This window comes from Crocuta crocuta, unplaced genomic scaffold (assembly GCF_008692635.1).
Source record: "Crocuta crocuta isolate KB4526 unplaced genomic scaffold, BGI_CrCroc_1.0 scaffold217, whole genome shotgun sequence".
Lineage (NCBI taxonomy): Eukaryota > Metazoa > Chordata > Mammalia > Carnivora > Hyaenidae > Crocuta > Crocuta crocuta.
Window position 1 is genome coordinate 80,189 of NW_027532208.1, and position 24,251 is coordinate 104,439.

The 24,251-nt window shown below is 51.3% G+C and overlaps 1 protein-coding gene across 1 annotated transcript; it reads right to left on the reverse strand.

Annotated features, from left to right (window-relative positions):
* Positions 1-22,564: 22,564 nt before the first annotated feature.
* LOC144242917 (2-acylglycerol O-acyltransferase 3-like) lies at positions 22,565-24,042 on the reverse strand. The gene is made up of 5 exons (XM_077777956.1): positions 23,970-24,042; positions 23,657-23,764; positions 23,503-23,573; positions 23,017-23,221; positions 22,565-22,743 (listed from the first exon to the last, which is right to left on the reverse strand). The coding sequence occupies exons 1-5, from the start codon at positions 24,040-24,042 to the stop codon at positions 22,565-22,567; spliced, it is 636 nt and encodes a 211-aa protein (XP_077634082.1).
* Positions 24,043-24,251: the final 209 nt, after the last annotated feature.

A 24,251-nucleotide genomic window follows, 5' to 3' on the forward strand; every position in this document is an offset into this window, starting at 1 on the left:
CCGTGGGCGGGGGTGGAGGGGAGGACGGAAATGAGGAGGGGGTAGGGGAGAAGGGAGGAAGGCAAGGGGAGCAGCCACTGCAGGAATGAAGGGGAGGAGGGAGGCTGAAGGGGGCTGCAGTGCAGGCAGAAAGCTGTGCGGGGGCGTGGGCAGGGAAAGGGGGGAGTGACAATGACACATGCCAGACACACAAGAACTGCGGACACAGGGGTGCCTGTGGGCACACGCGGGGCACCCACGCCCTAAGACTCTGGAAACCAAGATCAGGGCATCCTGTCAGGGCTCAGAGACTCTTCCGAGCCAGTCCTCAATCCCCTCCTCATCTCTTCCTAGCACTGACCCTTCTCTCTCTCTCTCTCTCTCTCTCTCTCTCTCTCTCCCCCCCCTCACACACACACACACACACACTCACACTCACGTGCTTTCCCTCTATAGCCAGCAGTGGCTTCTCGGTTCCATCAGTGGCTCGACTTTCCCAGAAGAAAGCCCATCAGCTCTGCAGGGAAAGAGATGGGGAGGAGTAGGGAGAGAGGCAAGAGAGAGGAGATGGGAGCAAGAGAGGGAGGGAGGGAGGAAGGAATCTGGAACAGGTAGAAGGAACAGGCTAAAGGAGGGGGGGAAGCACTGAAAACCAAGGTGACTGTAGAAATACAGAGAAAGCAGAGAGAGGAGGGGGCAGCAGACCCTAAAGCTATCCCTAACCCCTCATCCCCCCAACACACATAACTATCTAGGACCACTCCCTAACCCTGTGGGCTCCCTTCATTCCTCTTTCTCCTCCTCTTCTCCACTTTATCTTCCTAGCCTGGTTACTGAGAGCAGTGGAATGAGGAGGGGGTCACATTACCTTCCTGAGGAGTATGAATCAGAGAGATGGCTCTGACATCTGGGGGGGGAGGGGAAACCAACCAAGAGAGAAGAAAGGGGGGAGGGAAGGAGCCAAGGCGGGGTGCAGACTGAAAGGCTGATGGGGCTAACATCTAAGTGTGAGAGGAGGGGAGACAGGCACCTAGAGAAGCGGTTTGTGTTACTGTGGGCTTGCGTATGTCCTCATGCACCTGTGTGTGCATGTACATATGTATACATGTGTGTTTGTGTGTGTGTGGAGATTAATGAAACATAAAGAGGTGGGGAGAAAGGGAATTCAAAGACCAATTGTGTATTTAATCAGATAGAGTGGATGGGCATGGTAGTGTTCCAATTTAAATATGAAATCTCTTCCAATCTGTGTGGCTGTGTTTTTGCCTGTTTCCAGATGTCTTTGAATAAGTATGAGTGTGCGGGGGGTGGGGAGGGTCTGATCCTTCTGAGTGTCCATATACCTGTGTGGTTGGGAGACTTTGAGTGCATCCAGTCTGGGCATCTGCTGGTGCCTGAAGAAGCAAGCCTGGTTTCATATGTCAATAGTGTGTGTGTGTGTGTGTGTGTGTGTGTGTGTGTGTGTGTGTGTGTTTGTGCATTTCTCTGGATCCTTCCATGCCTTTTGATATATGTTAGAAATTATGTGGATGTTTCTGTCTTTGATCTTGCCTGCCCCTCCCCCACATCCACCATCTCTAGATTTCTGTGAGGTAAAGCCACTCATCTGCAGCCGCCAAGTTTGGGTCCTTGCCCCCCATATTCACATCATTCCTCCATTCTTCCATTCTTTGCCAACTCTTCGTCCCTTCCTTCCTCCACTCAGCCCAGAAGCTAGACACTGACATCCCAAGAATTTCAGTCAGCATGGAGTGGAGTAGGGGGCAACAAGGTGGAAGCCAGGGTGATAGGCTTGGTAATTCCACAAACTGTATCGTGTCTGCATGGACTGAATCTCTGGATCTGTTTCTGCCTCTCTTCGTCTCTACCTGGGTCTGCTCATTCACACACACCCCACCTCTCAGAGATGTGCTGCGCTCACTCACACACACCCTGCTGCCTCTAGGGGCTTCTGGAAAAAAGCTGGACTGGGAACAGTTTCCTGGAATCGGTAGAGGAGGAAGGTGGCAGGAAAGAAAGAAAATGGAGAGACAGAGCTGGAAAAGGCAATCCTGAGATGGGAACCTGGAGGGGATGCCTGGTGCTTGCTCTGAGTTATTTGTATAAATCCATCTCTGTCTTTGTTTCTGAGTCTCTCATACTCTCAAAGAGGGTAGCAGGAGGAGATGGGGTCCAGTGGGATAGTGATCCAAGATGAAGATTCAGAAAGCCAAGAGAGGGGGAGCAGAGCACTGTGTCTTTTCCCTGAGAAGGTTTGGAAGAGAAAAACAAGGCAGGGGCTTGGGGACCCTGCAGCTCACCATTCCCACCCATCTTTCCCTTCCCCCCAACCGGTGACTCACCTCTGCAGCCTTTCATTGCGTCAGCTATGGTGGGGGGGACAGGCAGGTAGGGGGACACTTTATAAGAAGGACAGGGATCTCCACTTTGAATTGAAAGAAGGTGCAGAAGGTCCCCCTGAAAATGGCCCCATTAGAAACCATCATTGCCCTGTCCCCTCCCACCCCAGTTCAGTAGAGTGTGGGGTGGGGAGTACTGAGGAGGGGACTGAGAGGGGGCTGAGGGCCATTAGTGGGACTGGGGATGGTGAGTGACAGGAAGATGGTGCTCACCCTGATTTTCAGTTCCGGGGTCCCATTCCCTCATACCCCCACCCACTCCTGAGTGGGGGATGGGAGACCCAGCAAGCCGGGGGAGGGCAAAGCCGCAGAGATGAGTCACCAAGAGAATGAGAGAGAGAGAGAGAGAGAGAGAGAGAAAGAGACAGAGATGAGGGGAGACACAAAGAGAGACAGCTTCTGGAGAGACTGAGAAGGGAAAATGCCATGAAGATATCCACAAACTAATCAGAGAAAGCTAATTACTTTCATAATCCTGAACCAGCCTCCTCCAACATCCACCTGTCACCTACAAACATACTATTATTCAGGGTTAAACTGATATTCTGAGACACACCCACTTACACAAACAAAATATCACACCTAGCCTAGCAGTGTCACTCAGACACATACTCAAGATGTGACCACGGTAGTGGAGATCTGCGTTGACAGCCCTCACTTCTTTTACATGGGATGGTGGGAGGGGGTAAAAACCCTGAGGGAATGTGACTTCAGAAATCTAAGATGCGGCTTTAGGGACTCACAGGCTATGCCTCGCATACACCACGGTACACAGTTGCCTACCTCCCCATTCACACAGAGTAACATATCAAGCATCCACCTCATCAAAAAGCCACTTGGAGTACCTGATTCTGGGGTACACCAGGCACGTTGTCCGGAATACATTCCACCTGGAAACCCTTTGACTCGTACACACATGTACAGAAACGCAGACACACAAAGACGCCCATGGACACACTCACACGGACTGAAACCACCTTATTCTGCCTCGCCTGCGTCCGCCAGTCCTGGCGCCCCCGCGTGTCACTTTTCGGAATCGCAGACTCCGGTGCTCTGGAGCTCGGCTCCCGGGGCGGGGGGGGCAATGACCAAGCTCCCTCCACCTCCTCCCACTTCCGCGCGTTGCCCACCCAGGTATCCGGAAAGCCAGCGCGCTGGCCAAAGGAGCTGGGAGACGCCTGGATTGTGGGGCTGAGGGAGGCCGGTCTTGGATGCCAAGGGGAACTTAGGAGAAAAGCCCTTAAAATTTAGATAGCAGAGGACTCCCAGGCCCAGGGGAAAGCAAGACCCAGGCTGGTTAGGGCGCCAGGAAACTGCCTGCCCCGCTTCTGAGCCACTGCTCTTTCGGCCGGTCGCTTGGCAGGGATGGAAGTGGGGGCGTGCAACGGCCAGCAGTCCTCTCCAGCTCCAGGAAGTCGTTAGCCCCATTGGCACAGGACTTAGAGATCCTCTCTAATACAGGCTGCTGGGGAAGGGAAAGATAATGCTCCAACTCCCGCCCCCACTCACAAGTGAAACAGACATAGAGGGTGGGCTGAGGGTCCATTTTATTGTAATACAGCCACGGTTGAAGTGACAGGGATGGTGGCAGCGTGGCCAGGCACTGGGGGCAGACAAGCAAGGCAGTGCAGCACAGCAGCAAAACTGGGGAAATGGGGAAGCATCCGCGGTCCTCTGTGCCCACCTTCTTTCACCTCCTAGCCCCCTCCTCTGCCCACGGCTTTGATTCCATCTCCAGAGACCCCTGTGCTTACTGTCAACTGTCCCCAGCAAGTGTCCATCATCCTACAAGAAGTTCAAGCAGTCAATGCCACACCCAGTGAGGGTCTGAGGCATGCTCTGGGCTGGGGACAGACCTGAACTCTAGTCCCTGCCAGGCTCCCGGACACTCTGAATGACTTGGAAGTCGCTTTGATCTTTCTGAGCCTCTATTTCCTCTCTTGGGGGAGGCTGTGAGGATCCGGTGTAGAAGACAGCCTGTGCAATTGCAGCTGTTACTACTTGCGCTGAAACAGAAAACTGTCCAAGTCCCTCCCCCACCAAAAAAAAAAAAAAATCCATAAAGGAACCAAGGAAGGGAGAGATGTCCAGAAATATCTGGGGGTGGTGGCTCCAGTTGCATTAGAAGGAAGCCTGGTTAGAACCCGAAGACAGCCCCATACTGGGCTGAGGAACCCACCCTCCCCAGCCCAAAACTCCTGTTTCATGTCCTGCTTCAAGCCACTGGTTGGGGGCATGGGAAGGGAGCCTCTGAAACAGCAACATCGTGCAAAGTCGGAGGAAGCCCGTCAGGGGGGCCAGACTTGGACAGATGCATCACAAGAGGGTCAACAGGGTATTATAATTCTTTCACTTTCAGCCTCACTCTCCGTCCTGCACACGGATTGGGTGGTGAAGAGGTCATGGGGGAGAGGAATGGAGGAGAGACAAATGGGCAATGAAGAGCTAAGTGTCTGGGAGGTCCCGGGAGTAGGAGGTTAGGGGCACAGAGAGAAGGAGAGAGGGGACACTGGCATAGAGGCGCAAGAGACTTAGAGGGAGGCAGGGAGGGGAGAGAAAGGGCGGGAGGAAGAAAAGTAATACTTGTTGGACAGCTGGACCTTGCACGTTCCCCTACCTGCTTCCACCCACAAGGTGGCAGAAGGGAGAAGCCAGGAAGGGCAGAGTTCCCCGCCAGGCCAGGGCGACAAGCAAGGAAAGTCACTGAAGCCTGTGAAGGAGCCCAGTCTTTGGCCCGTAAAGGGAAAGAGCAGATAAGGGCAGAGAAAGGGCCTCCTCCAAACCCGCAGATCGGATCAAAGTGTGGGCCACAGAGTTTGGGTGCGCTAGACTCGAGATGGTCAACTGAGAGGCAAGGCTAAAAGGTTAGCGAGGGCCCTGGAATGAGGGTAAGTAGGCTTCCAAGCCCACCAAGAGAATAGGAGACGAGGCGGGGCTTGAAAACACTGGGGGTGGGGCTTTCTGAAGATAGGCAGGAAAATACAGATCTAAATGTTCCTCTCACCTCCAAGAAGCAGGGCCTTACAGGCTGGCCTCCAGCAAGTACTGTTCTGCATAACACTTGACCAGTTGGAGCCCCAAGCCGGCCTGACAGAAGTCAGCCAGCTGCGACCATACCTGGGTCACCAGGAACAGCTGGCGCATGACCTGGGGACCAGAGAGGTACTGGGCCTGGCCCTGCAGGTCCCACAAAAGCTGGCTCTGCACATGCGCACCAGCGCTGAGGAAGGCGTCGATGTTGAAGCAGCGCCACGTGCCTTCAGTGCCTTGCCGGACCGTGCAGGGGCTGAGTGAAGTGCAGGTGCAAGCAGCTGTCTATGGGCTACTCCCGGAGCTTGACCCACAGCAGGCTCAGGTTGCTCTTGCGTGGCCAGTAGGGCTGCCAGTCCTGAATGAACATCACACTGCACGGAAGGCAACAGTACGAGGCGTTCTAAGTCACCACCAGCCTCTGACACGACCTTGGTGGGCATTTCTCCCAGGTAATCAAACCTGCTTTTCCCTTCCTCTTGCTCAAGTTTGTTCTCTCTTTCTCCAGAGGAAGACCCGGCTCCACTCTAGGACTGGATGATTATTTGGAAGAGGGCTCTGTGGGAGCTCCTGTACACACGGTGTCCACAAAGATCACCGATGCCCCTCTCCCCATTTCCCTTCCCTGCAGACAGCCTCTGTGTTCTTCTCTCTCTCCCTCTGTTCCCCTGCTTTTAATTTCTTCCTATAGTTCTTGCTCTATCTCTTGCTCAAGACTTTCTGTGCCCTTACCCTTCGCATTTTTCTTTGGGTCAACTCCTATGTATCTGGTACCCGTTGGCACCCAGCTCTTCGGTTTTCCCTGCCAGAGACAGGGCCAAAGAGAAAGGCCCCTCCCCATGTTCTGATGACTCCTCATTTCCAGACCTCTTTCGTTCAAACCAACCAAATCAACAAATCATTATGTATTTTTATTTGATGGTGTGGAGTGGGAAAGGGAGGGAGAGAGAAAGAGAGAGAGAATCCTAAGCAGGCTCCATGCTCAGCACTGAGCCCAGTGCAGGGCTTGATCCCACGACCCTGGGATCATGACTTGAGCCAAATTCAACAGTTGGAAGCTCAACTGACTGAGTCACCCAGGTGTCCCCTAAATCCTCCAATTAAATCCTCCTTCCCTCTTTCAGCCAATTATAACTGTCCCTTCATATAACCTACATTAAGCCTCATTAGCCAACATCCATGGGGATACCTATACCAGCAACTTTGTAAGGGATGATATTGGTTTGGTTGGCGATTTGTTTAGTGTTAACAAGAACATGACATAGGTTTGGAATCAGGGACAAACAATGACACCAAGGAGTTTAGAGATACTCTTAGCTTCCATGCCATAAATATAGCTTACATGAACACAACGTGCCTGCTGCAGGGGCAAAGCTTGAAAACCAGAGCTCCACCTCCCTCTTTCTTTCCAGTCTGATGCTGATGTCTAAAGCTCTCCCAGGCAACCTGGATGAGGTAAGACAGCATCAGGCCATTGTCATCAGGAGACAATGAAAGCACAGACTCAGAGGATCCTACTAGTATGCCTGCTAGAGCCATTGGGGACCATCAGGTTCAACCCACTTCTTTTGTGATGAGAAAACAGACCCCCAAGGAGGCTAAAGTCTTGCCTAAGGTGACTCAGCTTGGAAAGAACCAGGCTAAAAGGTAAGCTTTCCTGGCCCCAAGTCCAGTGGTGGGGAGACTGCTTTTTGGTGTATTTGGATCTCCAAACCCAGCCTAAGGAACAAGCAATTACTGGGTGTTTGGCAGGAGTCAGGAGTCAAAGGTCCCAAGGCCTAAAGGCTAAGAACCACAGATGAGATCATGGGAGGGAACCCCACTGCCCTCTGATCATGTGAGCAATTCCTGTGCCAACAACAAACCGGGGACCAGCTCAGGCATCAGATTCTTTGTGACAGGCAGGAACGATGAGTCTCAGAGAGAAAAGCAAGTTAGCTCTGGGCTCCCATCTATATCTCCAGGCAACCTCAGCAGCTGTTCCTGAATCCCCGGGAAATAACAAGCTGGTAGTTCTGTGCTGACTCCAGCAATTCCCCACTGCCCCAAAAAAGGACAGAATGTGAGCAACTTGTAGACTGGGACACATCCAACCAACACTTCAAGATACGAGGCTTCACTTGCCCTCCTTTGCTTTCAAGATGGGGGAGAGTACTCCCAAAGGGGGTGTCTATGTCTCAGATAAAATTGTTTGTAAAGGGGTCACAGGGAAGAAGGGAGAGCTTGCATTATCATCTATTCCATTCCCCCCACCCCCCAGGCACTTTTCTAAACCTGTTCCCTTTGGCAGGGAGTGGAAGAGTTGGGGGGGGGGACACAAAACACAATAGTTCCAAATTCTTGAAATCCAGGGGGAGGTGGGGACTGGGAAAAAAGCAGGTCAGAGGATCCAGGCCAAGCCAAAACTGCTGGCTAGCCCCACAACCCACAACCCTGGCCCCACACTCTGATCCCTGCCCATTCCTCAGAACAGCGCCCTCCAACCTGGCTCCTTGAACTATCATTCCCATCAGGTGTCTAGGCAGAGGAAGGGACAGCCCTGTGCCTCCAGGGCACTGTGGAAGATGTAGTTCAGGCACCTCCTGACCAAGCTCCAGAAGAGGGGCAGCATAGACTTTGCCCTCCATATCCCCGCATCTTTGGATCCATTCTTTCAATCGTGTACATATGAATGATCGTTCTGAGAGGGGTTGATTATAGTCCTCACTGGGCATGCTGGGAGCCCCCTTACCTCACCTCCACTGCACCCCACACACCTGAAATATTGATGCCCTTGAGGTTGACAGCTTCTCACAGCTGGAAGAGGGAGGAGAGGGAGCAGAGGGAGCTGAGAGCTGAGAGGTGGAAACAAAGAGACAGCAGCTACACAAAGCGCCCAAAGAACAGAGTGGGAAGGACAGTAAGGGAGGCAGGAAGGAGACATAGGCAGACAGGGAGATGCAGGGCAAAAGGGGATGGGAGAGGGGAGTGGCACCAGGCATGGATATCACACACAGACATGACACCTTGTGACTCAGATGCCAAAAAAAAGTCCTAGCACTGCATCCCCTCTCCAGAGAGACCATAAATAGAAAGCAGCTACATACCCCTCTCTCTCCATGGTGTCCGATGGGGGGGGAAGGGGTCAAGAGGTGGAGAAAGCCAGAAAAGAGTATGGAAGAGAACAGAGACCCCGGGACATAGGGGAGGAGACAAGATGAAATGGGGGCAGAGGCAGGGGATGAGGAAGATACACCGACGAGCAGTGTGTGTGTGGGGGGGGGGGGCACGGCCATGGATTGGGGACTGTACTGGAGGGTTTTCCCCAGTCTTCCCTCTGCCCCTTTCTTTTCAAGAGTGAGGGGTGGGGGCGGTCGGAGCGCGAGATTCCGAAGGAAGCTACTTGGTAGGGGTCCCCCTGGGCACCAGGTTCTGGGGACAGGTGGGGGCGCAGTGACGACGCGGTGGGGCAGGAATGACGGACTGGAAAGTGTCTCTCAATGTCTTGGCCAAGTCCAGGTCCAGTTATCTAGGTCGCCGGACAAGGAGGGGTTGGGCTGTAGGGGGCGCAGCGGCTGTCTTCCCCGAGGGGATGGGTGGCCTTCCGCTGCCCCCATTCCGCGGTGGAGGAGCACGCCAGTCCCCAGCCCCCTGGCCCTCGGCTCCCTACCTCGCCGGAGCCGGAACCCGGGACGGGGAAGCCGAGACACTGAGCGGGGCCGACCACGAGGACAGCGAACGGTCCCGGTAGAGGGTTCCCTTCGGAGCCCAAAGGGTCGAATTCGGGGGACGCGTGGGCACCTGAGCAGTCCCAACTCGGAGGTGGAGTGCGAATGTAGGGTGTGCGCCGCGGCTCAGTGGGCACTCGGGCGCGCGCGGGGAGATTCGGGATTTGGGCGCTGCGGGACCTCCCAAGGTGATGCTCAGCCAGGCCTGGGCGGCCAGGCTCTGTGAGGCCTGGGCAGCAAAGCTCAGGGAGACCGGGGCGGCGACTACGAGGGGCGGAGCCCCCAGCGACGCGGAGGAAACACGGCCCGGATTTGGAACGGACTCGGGGCTGCCTTGGGGGCGGGCGGACGGAGGTTAGGTGCCCAACTGCGGCGGGTGGGGTGGGGGCGTTCGGACCCGGGGGACGGGAGCAGCTGAGTGGCCTCAAGTCTGGCGCAGAAGACTGGAAGCTGGGCATTAGGTGGGAGGCGCTTGAGTTTTGGTCGGGGTGTGGGGACTGCTGGCTTAGTTATCATCCCCATGTCCCCAGCACCTGAATGCTCTGTCCCGACACCCCCTCCAGTCCCTCAGTCTCCTCGCAGTCGTCCCTCCGACCTCCTGCCGCCAGATAAGTTAGAGGCACTGGAAAGAGCACGCAGAGCCCTGGGGACCAGGTCAGAGAATCAGATGAAAGAAATTGGAAAGTCGTGAAGAAGAGGATGCAAGGCGACGCCAGGAGACAGAAGCAGAGAGGCTGAAGGCAGCAGAGCGAGAACAAGGCCGGTCAGAGTGTCCACCATTCCCCAGGGGCGCAGGGTAGCTTCTTCTCGCAGGTGCATCACGCTCAGCTGCTGGCCAACAGGCAACCAGGCCGCCGCAGGGCAGCAAGAAGAAAGAAAACCTCCAGGTACACCCTGGAACCCACTCCCTCACCCCCAGCACACCAACACACACCCCTGTGCGCGCTCTCTCTCTCTCTGCACCTTGTGTAAAAGGCTGTGTGTGTGGGAAGGGTGAGAAGAACAGCCAAATGTGGACTCGGAGCACCATTCCAGTGAGCTGGTGGCCCATGCTCTTAGATCCTGAGGGGCTCCTTCCCACCCCACTCCCCCAAAATGAGGTAAATACCAACTTCAGTTACCGCCGCCCGCAAGGAAGGAACCAGTAAAGTGATAGATGGTAAAAGCCCTTTATAGACAGTAAAATGCCCCAGGGATTATTAAGGTGTCTTGAGAGTGAGAGCCCCTCCCCCTCGCCCTCCGTCCAGGCTCTGCCCAGCTCCCGTGCTCCCCCAGGCGCCCAGAGTTAATTTCTCACCTATCTCAATCCACTGTTTTATACTTTCCACTGGGCTGTGATCAGATGAAGGAAGGTTCATGTCATGTTCCTGGGCTCCCACATACATGACCACAAAATAAGTAACTGGCAAGTCACTCAGCCTCCTCCTCCTCCTCCTTCTCTTAATAGGACTTCTCCACATTTCTAATTTTTTTCCATTTCTGATTTTTAATACTGATAACGCGCTGCTAACGCGCTGCACATCTCACAACGCCGCAGTTAAGGTGGAATACGCTCAATTGTGGGAAAGCACCTCAAGACGTTATGGGAGTTGGAGGAAGAAAGTCACTAGTGGCAGGAGGGAGAAGAAACCAGGCTCTAAGCCCTCCCTTTTCACCAGAAGCCCCGCCTTCTGCTACCAGAAACTCTGGGATTGGTTCAACGTTCTCCACTTTCAGTCCTGCCAACCAATCAGAATAGAAAGTTTCCCCTCTGAGACCCTTCAAGTCCAAACCACTCAGAAAGAAAAGTCCAGCGCTCATTGGGCCTATCAAGAACCGTTTGGTTCCCAAATCACCAAGCTCAGACTTCCAAAGTCTCAATTCCCCGGAGGGGCTAGCGGGTGGTAGTGGTTGGAAGATGACTCATCTCCTGGCTGCCCCTCCCAGCAAGGAAGAACAAGAGGCTTTCAGCATCTTTAAGTGCTCTGAGGATGCACTGAGGATGCAAGGTGAGGGACATCACCCTGTGCTACTGGGCTTTAAAATCGGCCAAGGGTAAGACCCCTGGGGATGGAAGAGTGATCTGCTGGTAGAGAGGAAGGCCTGGTTTGACAGGTTTGGGTTCCAGGACCACCGTGTACCCCTTCCTGATGGTGAGCCCCAGAACCACCCAGAGTGTATACAGAGCACTTTGACTTCATTGTCACAGTCCTGTAGGATGGGTGAGGCCATAGAGTGGGTTCTGAGAGGTCCCATGATGTGGGCCAGGGACACTGTGAGGTTTTCTGACTGCAAACTCAGACCCCACTGCCCACTCGCCCCTCCGAGGTCAGATGTACTGTGCTTCGCGAGCTGTAAAGCACGAGGCAAATGTCGGTGCTGTTAATGCTGGGGGTTTCCCTTAGTTGCTCTGAATTTTGTAAACCCTGTCTTATACCGTGGGGTCTGTATTGGCTTTGACCCTCACGCTGGGCTTGTTTCTTTGGGCCTTTTCTTCGGGAGAGAGTGTTGTTGTGTTTGCCTTGTCTCTAGGCAGGTGGATCTTACTGTTGGGAGGTCTGTACTGGTGCTGTCTGTCGTTTCTTTTGGGCCCATCTTCTGGTGCAGGGCCCTCCCCATCCCTGTCTTTCTCTCTCACCCTTCCTCCCCAATAGACCACCTTGGGTCTTCCTTGCAGCCTTCTGAACACCTCTACACCCCCGGTTTCTTGTGTCCGGGACTTTCTTCCTCCAGGATTTTGGATTTTGACTCTTTTCTCTGACCCCTTTTCAATCTCTGAATCTCCATGCTGTGAGATCAAGGCTGAGACCCCTGCCCTCTCCCCAATCCAGTGACCCCTGTATCTGGGCAGTTCCCTAATCTACAAGTCAAGTCTTGACTTCCCAGGTCATCTCCAGCCATCTGTGGGACAACAGCACTTGGCTGACAGCAGAGAAATAAACTATGCTGAACAGGAACTGAGCAGGGCACCTCATAGGCATTTGGTCGTACAACCTTCATGACCAGCTCATCTGCAGATAAGGAAGGAGACCAATGATCAGAGGGTTAAGTAACTTGTCGGAGGCTGGCTCCGACAGGTCCAAGGGTCCCTGAAGGATGGACGGTGTCGGCGAGAGAGAGAGGGAGAGAGCCCCGAGATTCCTTCTGATCACCAGGCAGGCATCTCTGTCCTGTCGGTTTTGGTGTCTTTTTTTAAAGGTTCAGCAACAACATGAAGTCAGAGAAAGGAATTTCTTACAATGGGAGACCTTTTGTGATATCAATTGCAGAATTATTCTGACCAAGGAAATAACAGAATGTTCTTAGTGAAAAATAGGATACCATATAGGTCAAATTGTATATAGATAAGTTAGGAGTATTTTGTCTGGCTCTCAAGAGGATGAATGTTTCTGAATTGGCTTGTTTGTGGAGACTATCGTGGGGGCCTTGAATGGGTCAGCCTTTTGTCCCTGGGTTATGTTTTAGCTACTCTTATCTATCCTCATCCCAACTGCCAGTGTAAGAGAGGGTGTTTATGGAATGTAGGCCTTGAGGAAGGGACTGTTATGTTTCACCAATTAGCAAAGATATATGTGGTAACTATGTTTTGCTCCTAACCCCAAAATAGGCCCTTGGTCTCAGGGCCAGGCTCAATTGTAATTCCTGTGTTCTTAACCCCCTAAGTCTCGGATCTGTAAGGCCCATAGGAAGAGCCTTTTAACAATCTTCCCCACAGAGCTTTCATCTAAAATCTCTTTTGTAAAGGCAGGAATATGCTTTTCATTATGAGGTATCTATATTCAGAATATGGGTCTGATATGGAATATTGTGAGGCCTGGTCAATACCAGCAGGCTTATATCCAACATGAGCCAATAGTAGCAGAAGGAGTTACCAGTTTTCATTTTTCAATGGCAGGAGCTGCAAACATTGCCACTTCCTTGCTGTGATTCCAATCCAGAGAGGCCAGTGCAGCTCCCGACAGTAACTGGCCTCAAGTTGCAGAGCCAGAGAAGGTATAAAAGTCTTACTCTGGATTATAGCAACGAAAATACTCATCCAGATCACCTCAGAAGGCAAAGTATCACAGAAGCCACAAAGTCCCAGTGACTCCCGGTTTCCTCTTCTGTAAAGAGAGCATAGCACCTAACTTCCAGTCAAGGTTGAATGAGATCAAAGGAATAAACAGTGCCTGGCATCGAATAAAAATTCAATTAAAGGTAGGTGTTACTATCTAGCCCACTGGAATAGCAATTGTCTCATGTGGTACACTGTAGCTTACACACAGGAATTCACACATTACCAGAAGCCTGTCTTATTTATTCTCCCTTAGGGGCTGTCAGCCTTTACGATATTCTATGAACCAGGTGATAGAAAGCTGGGAAACCATTGAGCATGACAGTGAACTCCTTGAGAACAGGGTTGGTGTTAGAGTTAACTTTATACCTTTGTCATTTTGTTCAGGTTATGGCACATAGTGAGTGCTTAATGAGTCTGATGTGAACCAGTGAATTAATTTAACCGATTTCTAGAGTAGGGTAAGGCAAGACCACCTTCGATCATGTTTTAAAGGTCACCCACTAGAGAGAAGTCGGAACAGACTCCCGGTATCCAACCCCAAGCCAATGCACAACCCAGCCTCGCACTACATTTCTAAAGGTTCAGCGTGATGTCTGTGCTTAGAAGTCCTTGAAAGTCTACCTCTTCTCTCTGCACCCATCACCATCCAGTCCTTAAATGCCAACACCAGCTGTTAATGTCTGTCATTACTTTGGCAAAATTAATGGCATCTTCTGTGGGCCTGCTTGACCCACTTCTGCTCTCAGAGAGCTCAGTGGAGTTGGCCATCAACTTTTATTCTGGACAATGTCTCATATAAACAAAAAGAGAACAGGGGCACCTAGGTGGCTCAGTAGGTGAAGCATCCAACTCTGGATTTAGGCTCAGGTTATGACCTCATGGTCGAGGGATGGAACGTTGCTTCAGACTCCTCACAGAGTATGGAGCCTGCTTCAGATTCTCTCTTTCCCTCTCTCTTTGCCCCTCCCCTGCTCCCACACATGCTCTGTCTCAAAATAAGTAAATAAACATTTTTTAAAAAATAGAAAGGACAATATAATGAAGCCCCAGTGGCATATCATTAGCTTTAAAAACTATCAACAAATCAACAAAGACCCGAGGCCTCAATCCAAACCCTGGGTACTGAGGCCTATCACCAACCATGTGCGTCAGTTTGGAAGTGGCTCCTTCACCCCAAGCAGAACCTTGAGGTACTGCAGTCCTGGTCAGCAGCTAGAAGGCAAGCCTGAGAATTCTAGGCCAGAATCTCCCAGGTAAGCCCCTCCCTCTGAAACTGTGCCATAATCAATGTTTGTTATTTTAAGATGGGGGGTTTATGGGGTATTTGCTCTGTAGGAACAAGGGACTGATAAAGGTGACAGCTGTTTTGGACTTATTTTAATCTATAAATTTCCCTTTCATCTCTCCCTTTCTACAACTATTTGTTGAAGAAACAAGATTGGTTGTTCTTGGTAAATGTCTTCACTGTATGGATTCTGCTAATTCCACCTTCAGGGTGGTATTTGCCTTATTTCTCTCTCCTCTGCGTTTCCGGTGGCCTGGGAATTAAATCTACATGCCGTGTCCAATATGGTAGCCATTAACCACTCGTGGCTATTGGGCACCTGAAATGTGGTGGGCACAACTAAGGAACTGAGATTTTTATTTAATAAATTTGAATTACATTTTAAAATACATAATTCAGGGACGCCTGGGTGGCTTAGTCGGTTAAGCGTACGACTTTCGCTTAGGTCATGATCTCATGGTTCGTGGGTTCGAGCCCCGCGTCGGGCTCTGTGCTGACTACCAGCTCAGAGCCTGGAGCCTGTTTCAGTCTGTGACTCCCTCTCTCTCTGACCCTCCCCTGCTCACGCTGTCTCTCTCTCTCTCTCCTAGAAATAAATAATTAAAAAAATATTTTAAAAAAATGTTTAAAATACATAATTCAATCAGTTATTGGTAACCTTTTTTTTTAAATTGATTTTTAAATAATCTCTGCACCCATCTTGGTGCTGGAACTTACAACCACAAGATCAAGAGTCACTCGCTCTTCTGACTGAGCCATCAGGCAACCTTGGAAAATTTTAAGTATGTTCAGAATAACTTTTTCACTTGTGAATTTTATGAATTTTGAATACAGATCAAACATTTCCCGTGGATGTTTAGCATCTAAATAGAAACATGTTCTTTTTTTTCATTTTTATTTTTATCTGACAGAGAGAGAGCGAGAGTGAGCAAGGAAGGGGCAGAGGGGGAGAGAGAGAATCTCAATCAGGCTCCACAATCAGCGAGAAGCCTGACAGCTGGTTTGATCCCATGACCCCAGGATTTCAACCTGAGTTGAAATCAGGATCAGATTCTCAATGAACTTCGCAAACCAGGTGCCCCTAAATTGAAATATGTTCTAAGTGTACAATAGAAACCAGACTTCTTCAAGGACTTAGCCCCAAAGAAAGTATGTAAAATATCTCACTACTATTTTTATTACATATTGAAAGAATATGTTGGACACATTGGTCTAAATAAAAAAAAGTTATTAAAATTAATTCCACCAATCCCTTCTATGTTACTTTCTTTTCTTTTCTTTTCTTTTCTTTTCTTTTCTTTTCTTTTCTTTTCTTTTCTTTTCTTTTCTTTTCTTTTCTTTTCTTTTCTTTTCTTTTCTTTTCTTTTCTTTTCTTTTCTTATTTAAGTAGGCTCCACATCCAAAGTGGAGCTTGACCTCATGACCCTGAGATCAAGAATCACAGGCATGAGGCACCTGGGTGGCTCAGTTGGTTAAGTGTGTAGCTTGGGCTCAGGTCACAATCTCATGGTTCGTGGGTTTGACCCCTGCATCGGACTCTGTGCTGACAGCTAGCTCAGAGCCTGGAGGCTGTTTCAGATTCTGTGTCTCCGCCTCTCTGACCCTCCTGTGCTCACACACTCTCTCTCTCTCCTCAATAAATAAATAAAACATTAAAAAACAAAAGTAAAAAAAAAAAAGAACCATTATGACCTCATGGACATTGAAACATGTTTAATGTGATTCAGTTACCATCCCTTCATGATGTTTCAAGGTATCCAACTGTTTGGATAAACTGGTGCTTTATAGAAGGGTCAAGATGAATACTTAGAAAGAGCTATATGGATGCAGAGGTGGCATGTGCTGGACCTGCCTAGCAGGTTGGGAGGTTAAGGGAAGTTTCCTGGTAGAGGGACCTGAACTGGGTTGTAAAGGATCCACTCCAGAAGATAAAGAAGGACACACNGACCCGCCAGCAGGAGCAGACAGCCTGAGCAAACCCCAGAGGCAAGCAGCAGACTATTTATTTATTTATTTACTTACTTACAAGAACAGCAGTTCTGGGTTCTATCCATCCCAAGATAGGGGCAGGGTGGCAGTGGGGAAGGGGGGTCAGGGGTAGGAGGGGGAGAGGATGGAGGTGGAGAGGGTTTTAAGCCGGACTCAACCATTCACCTTGTGAGTAGAGACAGCCCTCTGGTGGCCACATGGAGGATGGCAGGGAAGGAAAAAGCCCTGAGACCAGGGAGAAAGCTCAACTCATAAGGTTTCTTGAGTTCATATATTTATAAGTTAGACTCTTCCAGATCAGAAGGAGAAATCACAGTGCTGAGGTTTATAATACAGCTACACGGGAGGAGGAATGGCACAGGGGAACTCAGTAAGGTTGAAAACAGAATAGACCCTTCAGGAGAGTTTAGTGATCCACGTTCTTCTGCCCACCTGCCCTGCATTCGTCCCCAGGGAAAGATCTCATGGCGAATGCTCATCATTTGCACCAAAAGCAATTTGCACAAGAGGTCACCTCTGGGTGGTGCAGTCCCCAGGCACTAGCACAGAGGATTTTGGGGTGATTTTGTTAAAGTACACTCCACACCCAGCATGGAGCCCAGTGCAGGCCTTGAACTCATGACCTTGAAATCAAGATGTGAGCTGAGATCAAGAGTTGGATGTCCAACCACCTGAGCCAGCCAGGCACCCTTTTGTGAATTTTAAAAAGGCATCCGTTGTGTGTTAAATTGTGCCCCCCTGCCTCACAAAGATATATGGAAGTCCTAACCCCTCCTACCCATGAAAGAGACCTTATTTGAAAATAGGTTCTTTGCAGACATTACCATATTAAGCTGAGGTCACCCTAAGGGTGGGCCCTTGTCAAGTATGACCAGTGTTGTATAAGGAGAGGGAACTTTGGACACGACACAGGGGGAAGTCTGTGTGACAACAGAGGCAGAGGCGGGGTGATGTAGCAGCAGCTGAGGGTTGATGCACCCCCAGGGGGTGGAAGAGAGGAGGGAGGGTTTCTCCTCTACCTGTGTCAGAGGGATCAAACCCTGCTCACACCTTGTATTGCCTTCTGGAACAGTGAGACAATGAACCTGTTGTTTCTAATCACCAAGCGAGTGGTATGGTGTTACAGTAGCCCCACAAAACCAGTATAGCTCCCTTCCTTCCCATGATCCATGCACTGTCCCCCTGGATCTATTAAGGGGCCCCCAAGCCCTCCGGCCCTCTGCTGGGCTTCCTGGCGCTGGGCACAACCTGCAAAGCGGGTGGCTGGGTCCCTCTACAGCAGGTGTCCTGGACCACGTCGCTTGTGTTCAGCACTCCTCATGCGCAAGGCATGGGGATCACCGTAACACGCTCAAAACGCAAAACCGAACAAGACACTGTTGCTTCCCTTAACATTAGCATTCAGTACCGTGAGATGAAAGATCGGGAACGAGCCCTATGTTGGGGCAGCAGAACCACGATCCACCTAATGTGATGGTGCCCGTAATGTGATCATGTACTGCAACAATGTAATGTAACGTAATGTAATGTAACATAAGGTAACGTAATGCAATGTAATTACACTCAATGTAATACTTGTGAGGGGGTGTGGTCAGGAAAAGCTCTTGTGTGAAGAGAATTGTGGCACTAGCTGATGTTTGTTGAGCACCCTGCCAGGTGTCACGCTAAGATCTTTCCATGCGTAGCTCATCTGGAGCTCAGTGTGACCCTGTGGTGCAGACGACAGGATCAGATGGGGTATGTGAGCCACCAATACCCGCACGTGGTAAGTGCTGAACACCAGGGGGTGTAGCTATGACTTGATGGTAGGGGTCCTGTCTATTCCCCAGACAGGAAGGAGAGCCAGGTCAGGCCCGGTTAGGAAGCTGGGCTGGGCTCTATTTGAGGGGAACCTCGAAAGCTGTGCTGAGGATTTTTGCACTTTCTGACAACAAAGGTCCAAAGGTGATGAGGGTCCAATAGGGAGAATTACGTGACGAAAACAGCATTTTAGGAAGAGCATCTTGACAACAGGAGAAGGTGTTGGATGGGAGACAAGAGGCCTGTTGGATGGGAGACAAGACCCCTGAGGACTGAGGGGAGGTCCCAGTGGGAGTCCATGGAGGGACGGGGGCACAGGGGGGAAGGAGACGCTAAAACCCACTTAGCAGGAAGACACAAGAGGCCAGGAATTTTGATTGGGCTTCTGCAAGGTGGGGTGAGGAAGGAGGTGAAGGTATTTGGGCACCTCCAGCATGTAACTGGGGAGAATGATAATCTGGTGACGCCAGGTGGTTCAGGACACAGACTGAGCACGCAGTGTAGAGAGCATGGCTTTTCAGGGCCAGAGAGAAGCAAGCAGCTGGGGAGGATCCGCGGTGGCTGGAGCTTAAGGAGGAAGGACGGGCAGAAGGGCCGGAGGAAAGCTCACCCCTGAGAGGTGATGGCCAGAATCCCAAAGCACTTTAGGGTCTGCGTAGGAGGCAAGTGAATGGGCACTGGGCACAGGGCTCAAGTCAGACCCTAGCCCGGTTCTCACTCTCTGGGTCTGGAGCTTCCAAAACAGCTGAGCAAGGGCCTAACGTCCTCCAGCCTGCTCTTCTTTCTCCAGAAAGGCTTCCAGATGTTTCCTCCTGGCTCCACTGGGGTGAGCAGGCACCCACCCGGGAGAGAAATCCAGGGGTAGAGAATGCTGGGAAGCCGGTGGGTGACAGTTTTCCTCGACCCAAACACAAAGGTGTCCGTGCTGATGTCCCAGGGTCTTGCGTGTCCATCTCACCCACTTCCAGAAAACCCCTGTTTCTGCTCAGTCAGTGACAGTTGGAGCCGTGCCCTTGTGACTTCTACACTTGACTGTTTTGTTTCAATGAAAAAGGTTTTAAACCCTATGAGTCTGAAGTAGGTAGTTCCAGAGGAATCTAAAACAAGATGGTCCTGAGAATCTGTGAGAGGCCCCCAGGAGGAAAAGGAATCAGTCACAGCAGCTAGTGAGGGACGGAGAGGAAAAGAGGTCAGCCCCAACTTCTCTACTCAGCCTTGCCAGGCTGGGCTGCCCCTCCTAGTCAAGTAAGCAGTCAGCTTGCCGCCCTTGCTGGAGGGAAGTGATTTCCTACCCTTGGATAAAGGTCTCTGTACAGATTACTATGCGAGCTACAGGTATGTGTACCAATTTTTTAAGTTACTTATTTATGTATTTTAAGAGAGAGACAGAGAGAGCATGAGCAGGGGAGTGGCAGAGAGAGGGAGAGTTCTAGGAAGGCTCTCTGCTGTCTGTCAATGCAGAGCACAAAGCGGGGCTCGAACCCACGAAACTGCAAGATAGTTTCCTGAGCTGAAATCAAGAAGTCAGACGTTGAACTGACTGAGCCACCCAGGTGCCCCTCTATGTACCCACTTAAGGTGAATGAAGTTTTCACCTGAGAAGGAAGCAGATAAGTCACAGGACTGCCCAGGTTTTCTTTTTTTTTTTTTTTTATAATATTTTTATTTATTTTTAGGAGAGAGAGAGAGACAGCGTGAGCAGGGGAGGGTCAGAGAGAGAGGGAGACACAGACTCTGAAACAGGCTCCAAGCTCTGAGCTGGCAGTCAGCACAGAGCCCGACGCGGGACCCGAACCCACGAACCGCGAGATCATGACCCAAGCGAAAGTCGGACACTTAACCGACTAAGCCACCCAGGCGCCCCATGCCCAGGTATTCATCCAGGAACAAGAAGTATTTCTTCCAGAATATAGTGATTAGGAAAGTGGGAGGCAAATATAGTTGCATCGCAATGATATTTCAACAAGTTATTCTTACGTCCTGGATTTAGCCCTGGATACAGACTGGGCACAGCCAGTAAGCAATTGGGACTGATGTAGTCAGAGGACACAATGACCCCATGAGGTCCCCCTAGACTGTTCGGTCTTAGCCTCCGGTTGGACTGACGCCATGCTCACGATGGGGGTGACACTATGTTGCCAATCTGTGTTCTAAGCCTTTAAATATTTTTTTAAACTTCATTTATTTCAAGAGAAACAGATAGCGCAAGCCTGGGAAGGGCTAAGGGAGAGCAGGAAGAATCCCAGGCTGTCAGTACTAAGTAAGGCACAGGGCTCAAACTCATGACACTTTAATATTAAATCTTTGATCTTCGTCAGAGTCCTGTGCTTGTTGAGCAGACGGAATCCTGATGGCCTGATGCTGGGCCTGCAGTCGGGCTCCGTGCTGGTCGGATAGGTCCTCGCTTCCCCTCAGCTCCCAGCTACAAGGAACATGAAGGATGGAGGGAGGATGTGGCATCGAGCTGCGTAATAACGCTGCCTTTCTTACAACCGGAGATATTTTCTCTCCCCATGAAGCCAGATGCCCTGGGCCGAGCTCAGTGTTGCCCCTGCTCCTGCACCAGGCATCCTGTCTTCCACAGCCCACCCTGCAACGCCTCCCCCTCCACAGGCCCCCCTCCCCAGCTCAATGCTGAGGCCCTGCAGCTCTCAGTGAGGCAGACGTCTTCATTCGCAGAGGGAGAAAGGGCTCAGCAAAGGAAAGAGGCCTATGCGAGCTCCTGCAGCAGGATTGAGTCTTGCTGGGAGGAGAATTCAGGGTTCTGGCATCCAATCTGATGCAGCTGCTGCGGGGGTGCCTGGGCGACTCAGTGGGTTAAGAGTCAGACTACAGGTCAGGTGGTGATCTCACGGTTCGTGGGTTCGTGTCGGACTCTGCTGACAGCTGGGTGCCGGGAGCCTGCTTGGGATTCTTTGTCTCCCCTTCCCTCTCTTCCCTTTGCTCGCTCACATGTTTTCTCTCTCTCTCAAAATGGATGTTAAAAAGAAAAAGTACTAAAGTATCTATATGGCACGTGAGAGTGGGGGCAGGTTACCCAAGGAGGAGGAACATGAGCTCTCAGCCATCCGGTTCTAGAAAGCAGTGGTGGGAGAGAAGGAGCTTTTATTGAAGTGGTACAATCATCCTTAGGGGGAGGTCCCAGTGTCCTGGGGCTCCGGGGTTGGGGGGGACTCCGGGCTGGGGACGGATGGCCAGGCCGCGGCTAGATAAAGGTGANCGCACAATTCTTGAGAAATTATTGCGTATGGGGCCTTTGTCACCAGCTGAGCCTTGAAGCACATGGCGGTTAGGGAGCCCTGACCCCCACCCCGGTGCACACAGAACACCTCGGACCACCTCTGCAAAAGTTCACTCCTAGCAGCATATCGAGTAACAGGGGCACTTGATTAACACATATTTGTATCTATTCTTTTTACTGTATTTTTACCATACAGTGAGTAGAGAAAAGAAAGTGCTGTTAAGGAACTCCTGGTTGGCTCAGTCAGTTAAACATCTGACTTCAGCTCAGGTCAGGATCTCATGGTGCGTGAGTTCAAGCCCTGCATCGGGCTCTCAACACAGATCCTGTTTCCGAATCTAATTCCACCTCCATCTCTGCCCCTGCCTTGTGCTCACTCTCTCAGAATAAATAAATGTAAAAAACTGTTCTGAAAAATGCATGTATAAGGGACCCATGCATTTCAAACCTGTGTAGTTTAAGAATCAGCTGTATACATTTCCTCATCTAGTCGTTGCAACTACAATATTGTTGCAAAGTTCGCAGAGTCTGTTTCACAAGTAAAGACACATGTCTGAGGTCTTGCCCTTGATGTTGTGTCAGAAAAGGATTTGAACCCAAGGCTTCTGAACACAAGGTCCTGCTACCTTCGCTATGACCCTGCCTCTTTCAGAGAGGGAAGACAGGACTAGAAAGTGGGAATGGTGCTTGAAATAGAGAACACCCGCACATGCTGACATGAGAGGGGGCTCCTGGGAGCCTCAGTGTGTTGAACATCCGACTTCAGCTCAGGTCATGATTTGGAGGCTTGTGAGTTTGAGCCCTGTATTGGGCTCTGTGCTGACAGCTTGGAGCATGAAGCCTGCTTCAGATTCTGTGTCTCCATCTCTCCTCCCCCATTCACACTCAGTCTCTGTCTCTCTCTCAAAAAGAAATAAACATTAAAAGAAAAAAATGCTGACATGAGTGTCCTGCAGGTGCAAGGCACAGTGCTGGCTCTGGGGACACAGAGGCCCAGCCACAGGGACCTGGCCATGTAGGGACAGAGAGTGTGGGTCTCCAGATGCAATGCACACCTCTGACCATCAGCAGCACCCCCGGCTGGTCACCTGCACCCACTCACCCGTGCCTCAGTGCCAGGCACACGAAGCCTTTGTGATTCCGCAGAATGAGTTGATGCTCCCCTGCATTTGTGTACAGGGCTTCCTGGGCCCCCCCAACCACAATGACCACAACCTGCCCGCTCGAGGGCTGAGAGAGAACTAAGTCCAGTCTCCTCCAGTTCACAGAACATCCTCCTGCATGATTGAGGAGGTGGGGAGTGATCACCATCCTCTCCTCCGCTGCCTAGTCCCTCACCAACACTTTTTGCTTGTGCCCCACACCCCAATACATACAAACTTGCTGCCCCAGGTGACTTTTAGTGCCTCTCTCAGCAGGGGGGCAGGACACTTGCTCCAAAGCTACTCAATGATGCCCACTGTGAGCCCAGCCAACATTCAAGCCAGGTTTCCGTGTCTGGTGGGTGAGGGGCAGTCTGGCTGGGATTGGGGAGGGCCTAAGGACATCACCTAAGGACATGATATAGTCTCCATAGACTGGTAAGTAGAAGAGGGTGTGCAGCACTGCAAACAAGGCCCAAATCCCGGGGAAGTGCTTGGAAAAGTCGTTGGCTTCAGTGCAGATATTGCAAAAGGCTCCCATGCACATGATCTCATGAGGGTGAGCAGCCAGCACATATTTCCGGTCAGGGGGCAGCTCTGCTGTTTTCACCAGCTTGGGGACATTGGGCAGGATGAGAAGAAAGCAAGGTGGAAAGCAAAATACCAGATGAAAAGAGTTGCCCTCCGCCCCACAGGCTTCAGAGTTCAAGGTCATCCCTGAGTCAACAGCAGTGGAGGGGGCTACTCTGGAACACAACTCCGTCCCCCTCTCACTCCCTCTGGTCCCATTGTTTCAGTTGAGAATGCCCAGGGGTGCCTAGGCAAGGGTGACTAAGTCTGGGAGTTGGGGGAGAGGGAGGAGGCAGAGAGTCCTTGTGGACGGTGACCTGTCACCTTGATCGGATAGTAATCCCTTAGCTGTTTCCAAATACTCCAGTCCCTCGTGAACTCAAAGCGCCTTCCACCTTGTGGCAGAGAGATGGGTGGAAGACTCTGGGGCGCTTGGCCACCTTTTCTGCTCCCCGGGTGCCAGTCTGAGCATGCTCACCTTGGTTGGGAGTGTCCCAGTCCAGGAAGAACCACACCAGATAGAGAACAGACAAAGACCAGAGTGGCGTGAAGAGGAGGAAGAGGAGGAGAAGGGAGAAGATGGGGCCTGGGTGAAGGACAAAAAGAGAAGCACTTAGATATTGATGCTGGGTGGTCCAGTCCAGCTGCTCCTCTCCTCCCTGCTCACAGATGGGGAGGGTGCACCCAGCCACCTCTGGCCCTCTCCTGCTCCCTTTGCAAGGGGGGAGCTCTAGCTTTTCTGCCCCGACTACCTGCTCCCCTTGGGGTCCACAGGCCACTAGACCTCTCACCCATGAAGAGGAAAGAGATCACCCATTGATAAGTGCCTATTATTTCCAGCCACTGTTTCTGCCGGGTTTCCATGGTGGAGGCAAACAGCAGGGCTGTGGGTGACTCCTGTCCAGTAGAGCTCCTCTGCCAGCAGGGGTCCTGGAGCCAGAGCACAAACCAGGAAGGTTTGGGCGCCCACAGGATGGATGGTTTTATCCTGAGAAGGGCCAAGTCATCGGAGCCTCACAGACTGTGGGTGTGTTGTGTGGGTGTTTGGAGTGGATTCGGAGATCTTGAATTCA